Genomic DNA, 13,114 nt, shown 5'->3' on the forward strand with positions numbered 1-13,114 from the left:
AAGGAAAATGTGAAACGAGCCAGAAGGGGGGAAAGTCACGGTTAAGGTAGTTTCCCTTATGATTTTATTTTTTTCTTCCTACATGTAGTGTTAATTTATGGCCACTGTTGGCAATTTTATTCCGTATTTTTTTTTGTTTTTTTTTTCCGCGGCCCTTTTCGCAAAATTTGCACAACTGCTCAGAATTTTGGGAAAGCCCCATCCCCTCGCAGCCGCATTCGAAAGTGGATATACGCCTGCATGCTGACAGCGGTAAAATGGCTGTTGGTTATATGTGACGTGCATGGAAGTTTGCCCCACCTCTGGAGAGTAACCACTTCTTTTTGCGAATAGGTTACGCGCACAGTTTATCGACGTGATAGCGCGATTGCGTGATGGAACCACTGTAACTCCCACGTGTAGGCTTGGACCCACGGTGCGTAGGTTAAAGCTTCTATTATGGTATAGCCCCCCAGTGGGTATTTATCGCAAGGCGAACACGTTCACTACGGAAGAGTGAAGAAGTGGTGTTGCAAAAGGGAGAACCAACGGGTGGCGAGGAAGATCGAACCAAGGTCGTGACGTATAGAAGATGCTGACGTGGATGAGGAAGGGGAACGATACCATGAAAAGAGAAAACCCTTTAATTAGTGATGAAATGGCATAGACAAAATCAGTTAATGCCATATCGTTTTTTTTCCCTATCGAACGTTCACACCTCAGCGTTGTGCTCCTGTTAGGTGTTTGCTTATGCGTGAGCGTACTGGGGGAATTTAAAAAACGAATTGTGACGACAGGTTACCGGGGGGAGGAATTTAATCCAGTCCCATCGCCTATATTTTACTCCAGAGGAAAAGGCTCCTTTATAGGAAGAACGCCCCTCAGCATGGACCTGGCAACCAGGGAAGGAATCCCCAACGGGCACCTGATGCACCACGGAGACGCCAAAAATTACCCCAATCATCAAAATGTAGATGAGTTCGAAGAAGCTGAAAAAGGTTACCCCAACGGGATGAACAACAACGCAATGGACCGAAGCACAGAGAAGCAGCTTGCTAACGAAGAGACTGAAGGAAGAAGCAGATATGTGAGCAAAGAATATAAAGTACACTGGAGGGAAAGGGAAAGAATACAGAAAGTAATAAACAAGGAGAAGGAACTAGAAAAGGATTTTGTGAAGAGGGAAAAGGAATGGATCGAATTGGAAGAGCAAATAAAAAATGATACTTACAAAGAGTGGAACAAACTGCAGCAGATAAAAAAGAAGGATATTGCAAAACTAATTGAATTGGACTTAAAGGGGGAACAGGAAAATGCTAATTTGTCTACGTCGAAGAGGAGGGAAATGAGGAACTCCAAGAGGAGGAAGGAAAAGGAGCTGGACGATTTGGATCGCCATAACGAGATGCGGGAGGCTGAGGAGGACAAGAAGAGGAAGGAGCAACTGGACCGAGACAGGGAAGAGGCAGCGAAGGAGGACACTAAAAACGCCCCGGATGAGGGGGAGAACGAAGCCGAGAAGAAGTCGGACCAACTTCCAGAAGACGAAACGGGGAAAGCACAGAACCAACAAGAGAGCAAAAATAGTGCAAGTGCTTCTAAGCCCAAGAGCAGTTTTTTTATGAATGCCTTGTCCTTCGTTTTTGACAGGAGCAGTGAGGGTAAGGTGGAGGAGAAAGGCGACGAGCCATTGGATGGTCAGCCAACCGGGGGGGAAGCCAGCGTTACGGCAAATGAAAAAGCGGAAGCGAAGGAAGAATGCAATACCGCCAACGAGGCAGCAAATAACGACAATGAGGAAAACGCTAACGTGGACAAGACTTGTGTGGAGAACTGCACGGGGGAGGAGACGGAGGACAGACCCCCCGTGGAGGCGCGAAGGAGCAAGCGAAAAATACCCGCTTCAGAACCGATCAACATAAAGGTGAACGAGAAAAAAAAAAAAAAAAAAAACACAGACTCCGAAATGGCTAGCAGAGTGTCCACCAGAAGAGGTCTAAAAAACGTATTCAACGCGAACGATGAAGATGAGTTGTTTGGAAGGAAAAAGGGGCCACTAGCGAAGTTGGATGGAAAAGGTAAAGACGCGGAAGAGGCGGAAGAAGAAGAAGCAGCAATAGAAGCCGCTGAAGACGTTGAAAGCATCCAAACGGTTGACGTGATAGAAAACTCGAAAAAAATCCTGGAGATGGTTCCCTCCAGCGAAGAAGACATATTTAGCTTCCCCATAGACTGGAAGGTACTAAATCAGAAAGGAAATATAATAGCAAAGTTAAAGCCATGGATAAGCAAAAAAATAACAGAGTACATAGGCTCTGAGGAGAAGGAAATTACAGGGCAAATTAGCAACTATTTTGTGGACCAAGTTTTGAAGGAGAGAGCTCCAAAGGAAATGCTCGTGGAGGCTGAAAAGTTTTTAGATGCAGATGCGAAGAAATTCATTTTAAATATGTACCGGCTTATTATTTTCGAGCAGCTTAAGGTGACAAACGGTACGTGAATAAGGGGGGACGTGGTGTGGACCATCCTGCAACCTGGGGGAAAGAAGTGTTTTCCCAAGGGGTGTGTGTGTCTCTCTCATCCCCTCGTTAAAACATCTTTGTGAAGTTACCCTGTTAAAACTTCCTTGTGAAGTGTCCTTGTTTTTACCTCACATACGATTATTATTTTTCCCGTCTTTCATTTTCACTTTCTGTTTTTTCCTTTTTTTTGTTAACTCTGTCGAAAGGGCCCATGGCTTCAGCAGCTGTTGCCATCGTGAGATTTTTGCCCTGCGCCCGCGAGGGAGCACAGCACAATTCGCAACAAACAAATTTCAAACTTGTTTTGGGAGTTCACTCATTTTCTTAGCCCACTAATGGGTTAGCATATATGCATATATAGTATACCCATAAGGGAGGGGGTTTATATGCCCCCCTTTGGAGAGCCAACTTGGCCCAACTGAAGTTTTCTCTTCCACCGGACCTTTCATCTAACAGGTGTGGAGCTCTTTACCGCGCGAATGAAATTGTTTTTCTGGGAACAAGGTGAGAGAGAGAGTTACCCATAAATGAGCCTCATTTTGCCGTGAGGCTTACTCTCCATAAAATACGCCTTCTCCAAATCTTAACTGCGAACACTGAAGCGGCACGCACATATACATGCGAAGTTGTAAACTTGCATCACCCGCATGCACGTACTACTATTATGCACAGCTTGTAGGAGGAAAGGAGACTCCTCCTCTACGTTCTTTTTTTTTTTTTTTTTTTTTTTTCCGACACGCGGAAAGAACGTTCGCATGAGAAAGCGGGAAAAATTGGATACGTAGATCTAAGCAGTTTTGCAAAAATGAACCTCCCAGTGGGTGATCATCTCAGTGGGCAATTTTGTAACTCCACGGATGGCACGTAGGAAGAGCAGGCCAGCGTGAAGGAATGCATTCCTCCTCCCCTGGGTGAAGTCCCCCCGTTGGAGGAGCAATTAATACATGTAGGCATATACCTACATATACGTATAAATGTTTTTGTATGTACGTGCGCCAAGTGGGTCACCTCCGAGGCGCAATTGCAGAGAATCCCCCCCCGGTTGAACTCCTCGCGGCGGAAGTAATAATCCGTATGGGGGGGAAGGACAGACCAGAAACCACGTCAGGAAAAAAATGAATACGAAAAATGTCACGAGGGAGGAAAAGAAGAAAGAGAAGGAGCTGAACGAGGCCAGGAAGGCCGGTAAGTACCGTTGGCACGCGAAGCGTATGATCGTATATGCATAATCTACGCACATGTTTTTATGTCCGCTTTTTCGGTTTCTCTATTTGCCCACTTCCCCTTTTTCCCTTGTTTTCCCCTGAGCGCAGGCAAAATCGAAGCCCTGAAGGATGAAGAGGGAAACGACATAAACCCCCACATGCCCCAGTACATCATAAAAGCCCCATGGTATCTGAACCAGACTGCACCAGGTAAGGCAGGAGGTGCCCACCTTACGTGGAAAGCGCATCCTCGTGCAGAAAAGAGCAAAAAATTTTGAGAGGACTTAGGAAAGTTTAGTAGGGCTCAATCTGGGGGAGGCCGGCCCAACCGAGTGAACCCCCTTTTCCGTTCCCCCGCAGGACTGAAGCACCAACGGTACAAGGGTACCGACAAGGTGAAAATAGAAGAGGAAAGAAACAAAAAGGTGTATGTGAAGGACCTGAAAAATGTGTCCGATTTTTGTAAAAACTGCGGAAGTGCAACACACAAGGAGAAATACTGCCTTGAGAGAACGAGGAAGAAGAAGCTTAACTTTGCCAACAGAGAGAAGGACGATGATTTTGTGTGTCTGACGCAGGACTTGGGGTACGACGGGAATAGGGACAGGTGGGTGGGTTACAACCCGGACCACTTCGAACACGTATATAAGGAATATGAGAAGATCGTGGAGGAGAAAAAGAAGAGAAAAGCAGAGGAGCTGAAGCAGAAGTATGAGAGGAAGGCCACGACGGGGAAGAAGAGGCGCAGCGGTGGTGCAGACGGTGCAGGTGACGCAGGTGGTGAAGATGGGGACAATGTTAATGACCAATCTGGCAGCGATAGTGACGACCCAGAGGAAGATGACGACGCAACGAAGGTAACCACCAGGGTGGAGGACCCACAGAAGAGCAGTACCAACGCAAACACCAGTGAAAAACACAGAAACGTGGCTAGAAATTTAAGAATCAGGGAAGATACAGCCAAGTATCTGTATAACCTGAGCTTGAATTCAGCTTTCTACGATCCTAAAAGTAGGAGCATGAGAGAAGATCCATTTGCAGGCATAAGGAAAAATCTCCCCGATGACAGCAATCACTACAAGGGAGAAAATTACTACAACAATACAGATGAAGCAATAGAATCGAAGAAGCTAGAAATCTTCGCATGGGAAACCTACAAAAGAGGAGAAAACGTGCACTTCAATGCACAGCCTACACAACTTGAATTGCTGTATAGAGAATTTTTAGCTAAAAAAAAAAAACTCATTAAAAAAAAAGAAGAAGATATTTTAAAAACGTACAAGTGTGAAAATGTTGCATCTAACGATGCAGCGTTAGGGGAGGAACTCACTCAGTCGGAGGTCTACACAGAATATAAACCAGTGGATCAGATCGACCCAAAAGTGAAAAGAATTAAAGTCATGAGTAGGTACGAGGAGGATATTCACCTCTTTGACCACTCTTCCGTTTTTGGCAGTTACTATGATAGGGAGAAAAAGAAGTGGGGGTACCGGTGCTGCCGCTCCACGAATAAATTTGAAAAGTGTTTCTCCTCCTGAGTAGGCGGGACACACACTTAAGACGTTTGAAAGGGAATCGTCTTCTTAAGGTGCGCCAAGCAAATTTTGGCAGCTTAAAGTGAACCGGTTTATTCTTCCGCCATTTTGTTGCCCTTTTTTTGGCTTTCTTTTTGCCCATTTTTTTTTACCTTTCTTTTTTTTGTCCATTGCTTGCCCTATGCGCAGGCCGCCCTGTCCAGTCGACCCGCACAATTTGTACCAACGTCGTTCGAAGGTGCACTTGCGCTGATCAGCCGGATGGGTGTGTCTACCTGCCCATACTGCACATATGCGGAACCCCTCCCATGTGGTGACTTTGCCACACACACCCCAATTGAAACACGCCGGTACCCATCGTGGCGTTCCATTCGTGTATATGGTGCAAAAAGTGGGCCATATTATCACACCACAGGTGGGAAGATCATCCTTGGGTGATTCACTCGAAGGAGATTCACTTCCTGGTCACTTCACCTGTAATCGTTTCACCCCCCGCAAGAGGGTGACTGGCCGGCAGAGCCATAAAGGCATTCTCCCCGCGGGTCCTATTAATTTTAAAGTTATTCCAACTTTCCCGTTCCCGTCTTTTGTTCAGCTTTTGCTTCCTCCTGTTTTCTTCATCGAGAGCGTAGATAAGCATCCGTCTGTAAATTTCTGCACGAACTAGTCTAGTCCTCTTCCTTGTGTACTGTGCGTAGACACCACCAAAAATGTAGGACGATAGATTACTTTCGATTCTTCTGCGCATGTATTTTTTTTTCAGTTTAGCTAGTCGTCTTCTAATTTTGGGTTCTAAGGACCTAATACCGGGCTTATGTTGTCCCCTTGGCCTTTCGTATTTGCCCCGGAAGTTATACTGCCACATGTAGCGGTAGTCCCTGGTAATAGGCTTGCTGATTTGATAATACCTTTTTGCCTTTTCCTCATTTATGTTATGCAGACTTTTTACAATTTTAACGTAGAGAATTCTAGGGGAGTAGAAGGGGATGAGTTGCTCCACGCCGACACCGTCGAAGATGTTTTTGACGATGAAGGAGGAGTCCAGCCGTTTCTTGCGTATCTCCACGCAGTAGCCTACAAGGGGGGCAGCAACAAGGTGTATCCAGGTGGTGTAGCGAAGTGGTCAAGTAACGAAGCAATGCACCGTTCAGTGGCGTAATGACGTGACGTGCACCCGTTGGAGTGCTCACCCTGAAAAATGGCGAAGGTCTGCTGAGACCTAGACAACTCGTACTTCACCTCCACTAAATCCCCTGCGTGGATTTTTGGCATTTTAAAATTTCGCAACTTCTTCATTTTGTTCATTTCTTGCAGGTGCAAATTGTGAATGAGCTGTCTGCCATAAAAGTCGTGCATGTAGTTTTTGTAGTAGGGGATGGTTTTTGTTTTTCTCTTTTCCTGTTCAGTTTTCTTTGCCACGTTTTCTTCTTCTTGGTCGATGCAGTCCACGTTCGGCCAGTTCCTGGCCGTGTACTCGTTCCCGATGTTGTAGCATTTGAACTTGCTTAGGCTTGTGATCACCTTCGTCCGGATGTACCTCTTTATCTGCGGGAGGAGGAGCGGCGGAGCTGTTCAGGTGATCTGGTCAGCGGGAGTGGGTACTTGGCGTCTCCACGGGGGGCCAGCTCTTCCGGAATTCACCCCCTGAACGTATTCCACTGTAGGCTGTTCTCTCACCATTTAACGGAGCGGCGAAATGGAAAAATGGGGAAACGAAAAAGCAAAAGTGGGAAAGGAGCAGATGTTAAAAGGAAGAAGCGGCAAAATTTTGTGAAGGTAAAATGTCATTCCCCAATTTTGCAAGGCTTTCCCGTTCTGTGTGGAAGGTTTCATTGCCCCTTCTTTAACTCGTTAAAAGTAGCTCCTTTTGTGCTGTGCATGAGGCGGGGGAAAAAAAATACTCCTCCATGTGTAGGACGTCGCCCAGGAGGGTATATGCACCTGGAGTGCCTAAACGATGAACTGCCACACCGCTCTGTACAAACGAACGGGAGTTGCTTCCCCTCAGCTCATCGGTTGGAAAAAAGGAAGGGGAATTTGTTTTATACACGTGGGCACAGTTCTCGTGCGGGAAAGTTTCCCCCGAAAAAAAAAAAAAAAAAAAAAAAAAAAACAGCATGATACGACGCGAAGAATGCCACAAAATGAAGAAGCTGGAGTAGGGCCACCCCCTCACAGTGCATGCACATGTGTGTAAACAAGTTATGCGTATTTGGTTACCCCCCACGAATGATAGGTACAAAAAAAAAAAAAAAAAAAGGCAGTGCAACAGCGGGGAGGGTGCACAAACTGGTGTACCCCGAATGTATGGTGACGCGGTTACCATATCGGTACATCTTTGCTTCCATTGCGGCTGGGTCAATCCCAGACGATGTTGCGCTGCACGTACTTGGCCTGCTCGAACCTGTTGAGTTTCTTAAAAATGACGCCCAAATTGTAGGAGGCCGAGAAGAGCAGGTGGCGTTTGTCGAAGAAAAGGAGAAACAAGTTGGAGTACTTGGTGTTTAGGTTGCTGAAATAGTTGGCGAGGTTATGCAGCGGGGTGGCTTGTCCCTTGTGGCCAAAGTAGAGACACGTGTAGCACATGCAACGGTTCATGTTGATCACGTGTTCGTAAATAAATTTCCTGCTAAGATTTAACCTGTTGGTGGAGCAGATTTTTTTCATTTCTTTGTCAGCCCGTTGTACTAAACGGATGACGCTTAGGTAGAGTTTCATGCATTCGGAGAAGTAGGACAGCTGATGCAGCGCCCTCCCTAAGTTGTACAAAATTTCGGCGATGTAAATATACTTGTATGGCTTATAAAAGAGAGAATACTTTTGGTACTTTTTTTTTTTATCCAGAACCTTCTGCTGGTACCTCTTGGTTATGTAATCGTTTAGGAGGCAGAAGGATGTCATGAGGACCGACTCCCTGTTCTGCACTCGGTAGCCACTGGCGTAGTTGAAGTAGGACGTCATGAGGCTGAAAAGGAAGTTCAGGTCGTCTGCCACGGTTTCGAAGTTGTCCTCCACTTGGTTTTGCTTCCTGCCCTCCGCGCACAGCTTCAGTTTCGTGAACAGGAAGTGCTCCTCCTCGAGCTCGTCCGTGGGGTCATCACTCCGTTGGATTGACTGATCACTACGTTGACCGGACTGATCACTCAGTTGGTCACCAGATTCATCATCCGGTTGGGAGTTCTCCTGCGAGTCCGTCAGTTGGTCCTCCTGACCATCCGTCTTTACCCCCTTGATTTGCTTCACCCCTTTTACGCCCCCCTTCCACTCCAGTAGGCGCTGCCGGTTGGCCTTCCTGCCTTTGAGCAGAAAGGCATACGCGCGTGTGTACTCATGCACCGAGTTAACAATCATGCAGGAAAGGTTGCACACATTTCCGATCAGGTAGATCAGAAAGGGGTTGCTATTTTTACTATGTAAAGTCCTAACTAGGAAAAGTCGAAAGGTAATTAGAATGTTCTTGTACCTAGACTTTGAAATGGACGATAAGTAATTTTGGCAGAAGGTTCCCGTCAAGACAATGTCACTGTAATACTTTAGTACCTTGTATTCATCTTTTTCTTTTCGCTTAAAAATGTATACATCGTTAAGGCATTTTATCTGCTTTTCAAAGTTCCCACTTGATATGTACAACCTATTTAAGAGGAGATTAATACGGAAAAGGAAATACTTACAATCGACGTGCTCATTCATCTTGCGGAAGTTGTTGTACTCACTTCGCATTTCTTCCTTTATGGCACTGGAGTAGGCATTGTTAAAGAAATAAAGTTCTATGTTATTGAAGTGGTTGCTGATTCGATGCTTCTGGAACTCCTTCTTCACCGACTTCATATACGTGAGGAACTTCATTTTGCTCGACTTTCTATTTTTCAGATATATGCTCAGAATATGTATGGCGTCCTCATACATGTTCATCGTCGTCACGATGAAGAAGCACTCCTCAAGGAAGAGCAAACTGAAATATAGACCCAAATAATTTTCGAACGTAAAAAAGTTCATTTTTTTCTTCGTCACGAGGAAGGAGAACCGCTTGCTTCGCTTTGCACGCTCCCCCGCAGATTGTGTTATCCCCCTTGTGGGATCTTCTTGGGGGAGGGTGGGATCCACCACTTGGCGAAACGATGCAACTTGCCTGATGGGGGAGAAACTGGGCAGCTCACTACCCTCACTGTACAAGTTGCTATTCCCGGGCGGCAGGAACAGAGACCGCCATCCGACCGTCTCCGGATCCGCCTCCCCCACCTTCACGTCTTTTCCCCTTCTTTTGAAGTTTATAATTTCCTTCTCCATGGCGGTGTGTATGCGTTTGAAGTCCTGCTCGATCTCGTACAGGAGGTAGAAGAAGCTGTAACTGAACTTGTAAAACTTTACCATTATTTTGCTGTTAAATATTTCGGACTCTACGCCCTGCGTGTACCGCTGTAGGTGCCTGCGGAGTTGCGCCTTAGCGCCAAGATGATCCCTGCTTGGATAGCAATTCGTGTCTGTGTTCACCGATCCGTTCGCCTCGTCCCCCTGGTCCAGCATCTGTTTCACGTCGAAGATGAGCACCTCCTTGTAGAACAACTCCGTGCCAACCAACTTCAAATCCTTGTGCACAATTTCCAGGCTCTCCGGCTTCTTCCTATTTTTGAAAATGTGAAAAGAAGTGACGAGGAACACTACGTACTCCCTGTAGGTGTGCAGGTTCTGAATACGTTCCTTGATCTTTCTGCGCTGACTTTCCCCCGTCATGCAGTTTCCTCGGTTGGTAGATCGGTTAGTCATTGCACTATCTGCCCCCCCCTTGGAACCTAGAAAAATTAGAATGTTGTATAGGTAGAGGTATCCCAAAATAGTAAAGTTATACTTAACGCAGAAGTAACAGAAGCAAATGTTAACCCTCAGCTTAATTATATCGTTCACATCCCGCTTGGACAAAAAATTATCGTACTTGTAGAAAACGCTGTCCTTCTTCTGATATATGTAGAACATGTGGATGATGTAGCTATTGTGAGAGAGGTATAGTAGAAGTTTGTTTTTTCTGTTTAAAATTTTCAATAGAAGAACTTCTCTCTCTTTGTTACTTAGGGGGTTCGGAATGGAACACATGAACCGTAGCTTCTTCTGCTTAATGGTGAGGAGAATACTTATCGCCTTGTTGTGTCTCTTCGTTTTGTGTAGTATATCTATGTAGAGCGTTTTTATGTCTATTTCGATGTTGTTCTTTTCTAACTGTTCGTTGTTTAATATTTTAAGGATTATTTTTTCTGCCTTGTGGAAATTCTCCAGGTAGTAGTAGCACTTCACTAGCTTGTACACCGTGGTGAGGAAGTGCACTCCGTTGTCGTAGATAACTGGTGTATCATGGTTGGGGGTGCATAGGGAGGGGGCATTATTTAGGCTGAAACGCTCTTCCCCTGTGGAAGTGTTACCCCTGCACAGGACGCCCTTCCTGTTGGTGTAGATTAGTCGATAAAAATAAATGGCGCTGTCGAACATGCCCCGAGAGTAGTACGACTCACCAAGGTGGAAGATCAGATCCTCGAACAGGACGTAGTTTCCCAAAAGGACTTGCAAAAAGTAACACTTATTTAGGTAACCATAATCTACATTGCCGATCATCAGGAGGGACTTCACAAACTGGATGAAAATATCAAGATGGATTTGCTCGTTACTCATCCTGCCCAGCATGGTGTACACAAAAATGCATTCGTCGTACTTTCCGTTTAGGATCTGACTTTGCATGAAGAAGCAGACGATGGATTTTTCTTTGTAAGACCAGCTTTCAGAACGGGTGAGTGTCCTATCCCCTGATGAGGCTACTCCCCCCCGCTTCCCCCTCACCACCCGTAAAAACATATGCTTTAAAAAGTGGTAACTGTCCTGTGGGTTTCTTACCACCACCAGACAGACACACACGTAGAGGTCCACCATGGGGTCGACTTCCCCTCCGCAGGCGTTCCGTAGCAGCAGCAGCCACTTCAACCCGTTCTTGTAGTCCTCCAGCAGAAGGTACGTAAAGGCTATGTTAAAATATAGATGCTTTGAAAAATCATCCAGGTCGCTTATTTGTTCTTTTGTCACCTTTGTGTGTTCGTTTTGCTTCGACGGGTCGAGATGGTCATCATGCATGTCATCCTCCTTGGGGAAGGTGTCCCCAGGGTCGACACTGGAACGGTGGTGATTCCCTTCATAATCGTCTTCCCCGTCGACACCCCCCCCAATGCGCTTCTTCTCCCGCTTGGCAATCTTTTTCCTATATATCCGTAGCACCTTGAAGAGGCAGTACAAAATGAGGTTATACTGTTTGTCTATTTTGCACAACTCAATGATGCTATACCAGGATAGGTAGTCATTCCTTGACAGATGCGCTGCAATTAAATAGTAGTTGATTGCCTTCTTCACATTTTTGTATTCCCTTTCGTGTATCAAACCTAGGAGATGAAAAGGGTCGTGTAAGCTGGGTGCCAACTTAATCACCTTCTCTAGGATGGTTATGCATTCTTCGAAATTTTGGCTAATATAGTAGGTGTTCGCCTTGTTCATTAACGATTCTACTTCTTTGTTCATTTTTGTTGGTTCAGTGGAGGTGATTCCCTTCCCTCCGTGTCTGCTCCGCTTCGCATTCCTTTTTTTCTTCCTCTTCTGCGTTTTTTTCCTGAACAAGGGGTCATCCCCATACCAATTTTCTTCCTCCCCATCGTAGTCCTCCTCACATTCCCCAGAGTAGTCACTCCCCTCCGCATTATCATACCGCAGCATCAGCAACTCCTCGTCACTTATGGAGCTCGACCTGGATGTCCCCTCCGACGAGGAATTACTGGAAACGTCTGTTCCCCCCTCGGGTCTATCAAAGGAATACGAATCATACGTGTAGACAAGTTTCCCTCCCCCCTCCAGACACAGTGAAGCATACTCCTCATTGCAGCAAAGGTAAAAATAAAGGATGTTATTCAAATTTATGTTGCAAATATTTAGGAGTCTCTTTTCGTTGAAGGTGATCTGTGTGCTGTTAAGCGATTGCGTTATTTCACTTCCACCCAGGTCGTCACCTGGAACATTGGAATTACCTCCTTCAGGTTGACTCATCCCTTTTTTATCACTGCTTGGGGGGAGGTCATCTGTTCGTTCTATCAGGTGATACTTTTTCACCCTACTTAGGTCATCCAAAAATTGGGAAAACAAAACTGCACCATCGTCATCCTTCTCGTCCTTGTTGTCCTCCCCGGTGTAGAGACACGGATCGATTTCCTCATCGTTGGCCGAACCCAGGAACAACTTCTTCTGTTTTTCTTCATACGTCTCGACTTTGTTGTTAAAGTTTAGCAGGTGATCAATTTGACTCTGCAAAATGTCATCGTTCATTTTGTTGCTCTTCACGAGTGAGTAGTACTTCATCACTTCTTCGTCTTCCCGTGCGGGGTATGGCTCCTCCTCACCTGACACGATATTTGGTTTGGTTCCCGCATCGTACCAGTTACAGTTACGGTCCCCTTGCTCATTTTCAAACTGGGGGTGTTGTCCATACAGCTTGCCCCTCCTCCCTCCACGGCCTTTCCCATTCACATTGAATAGATGCTCAACAAACGAATCGCTATACTCGCTATGATCACTGTGCTCCTTGTCCTCATTAGCATTCCTTTTTCGATAAAATCCTGTGTCCCTTTCGTACCTTTTTTCATTCTCGGTGCCCGGCGTGGTATTCATTTTTGTGCATAAGAGTTTTTTGGGGGTGGTATTTTCCCTCACACAGATGGAATCAGCAGATCCAAAAGGAAACGTTGCCAAGCACAGGTCACCCTGTTCGTCCTTTTAATAGCTACCTAATCCAGGGGTGAATTATTATCTCCTCCCCCTACCCACATTTCACCCTCTCGATAGGCAACTACGTGTC

At 45.8% G+C, this 13,114-nt stretch overlaps 4 protein-coding genes across 4 annotated transcripts; 2 read left to right on the forward strand and 2 right to left on the reverse strand.

Moving 5' to 3' along the window:
- Nucleotides 1–865: 865 nt before the first annotated feature.
- Nucleotides 866–2,479, forward strand: PCOAH_00035910 (Uncharacterized protein; the record flags this gene model as incomplete). Its single annotated transcript, XM_020060382.1, has 1 exon — nucleotides 866–2,479. The coding sequence occupies one exon, from the start codon at nucleotides 866–868 to the stop codon at nucleotides 2,477–2,479; it is 1,614 nt and encodes a 537-aa protein (XP_019915839.1).
- Nucleotides 2,480–3,616: 1,137 nt separating this feature from the next.
- On the forward strand, nucleotides 3,617–5,244 carry PCOAH_00035920 (Step II splicing factor; the record flags this gene model as incomplete). Its single annotated transcript, XM_020060383.1, has 3 exons — nucleotides 3,617–3,686; nucleotides 3,815–3,916; nucleotides 4,067–5,244. The coding sequence occupies 3 exons, from the start codon at nucleotides 3,617–3,619 to the stop codon at nucleotides 5,242–5,244; spliced, it is 1,350 nt and encodes a 449-aa protein (XP_019915687.1).
- A 451-nt stretch (nucleotides 5,245–5,695) lies between these two features.
- On the reverse strand, nucleotides 5,696–6,786 carry PCOAH_00035930 (50S ribosomal protein L19; the record flags this gene model as incomplete). The annotated part of the gene is made up of 2 exons (XM_020060384.1): nucleotides 5,696–6,315; nucleotides 6,432–6,786. Coding segments are annotated over 2 exons (975 nt in total), but the record flags the coding sequence as incomplete, so codon positions are not given.
- Nucleotides 6,787–7,599: 813 nt separating this feature from the next.
- Nucleotides 7,600–12,927, reverse strand: PCOAH_00035940 (Uncharacterized protein; the record flags this gene model as incomplete). The annotated part of the gene is made up of 1 exon (XM_020060385.1): nucleotides 7,600–12,927. One exon carries the CDS (start codon nucleotides 12,925–12,927, stop codon nucleotides 7,600–7,602), a length of 5,328 nt encoding a protein of 1,775 aa, XP_019916052.1.
- Nucleotides 12,928–13,114: the final 187 nt, after the last annotated feature.

This window comes from Plasmodium coatneyi, chromosome 11 (genome assembly GCF_001680005.1).
Source record: "Plasmodium coatneyi strain Hackeri chromosome 11, complete sequence".
NCBI classification, from domain to species: domain Eukaryota; phylum Apicomplexa; class Aconoidasida; order Haemosporida; family Plasmodiidae; genus Plasmodium; species Plasmodium coatneyi.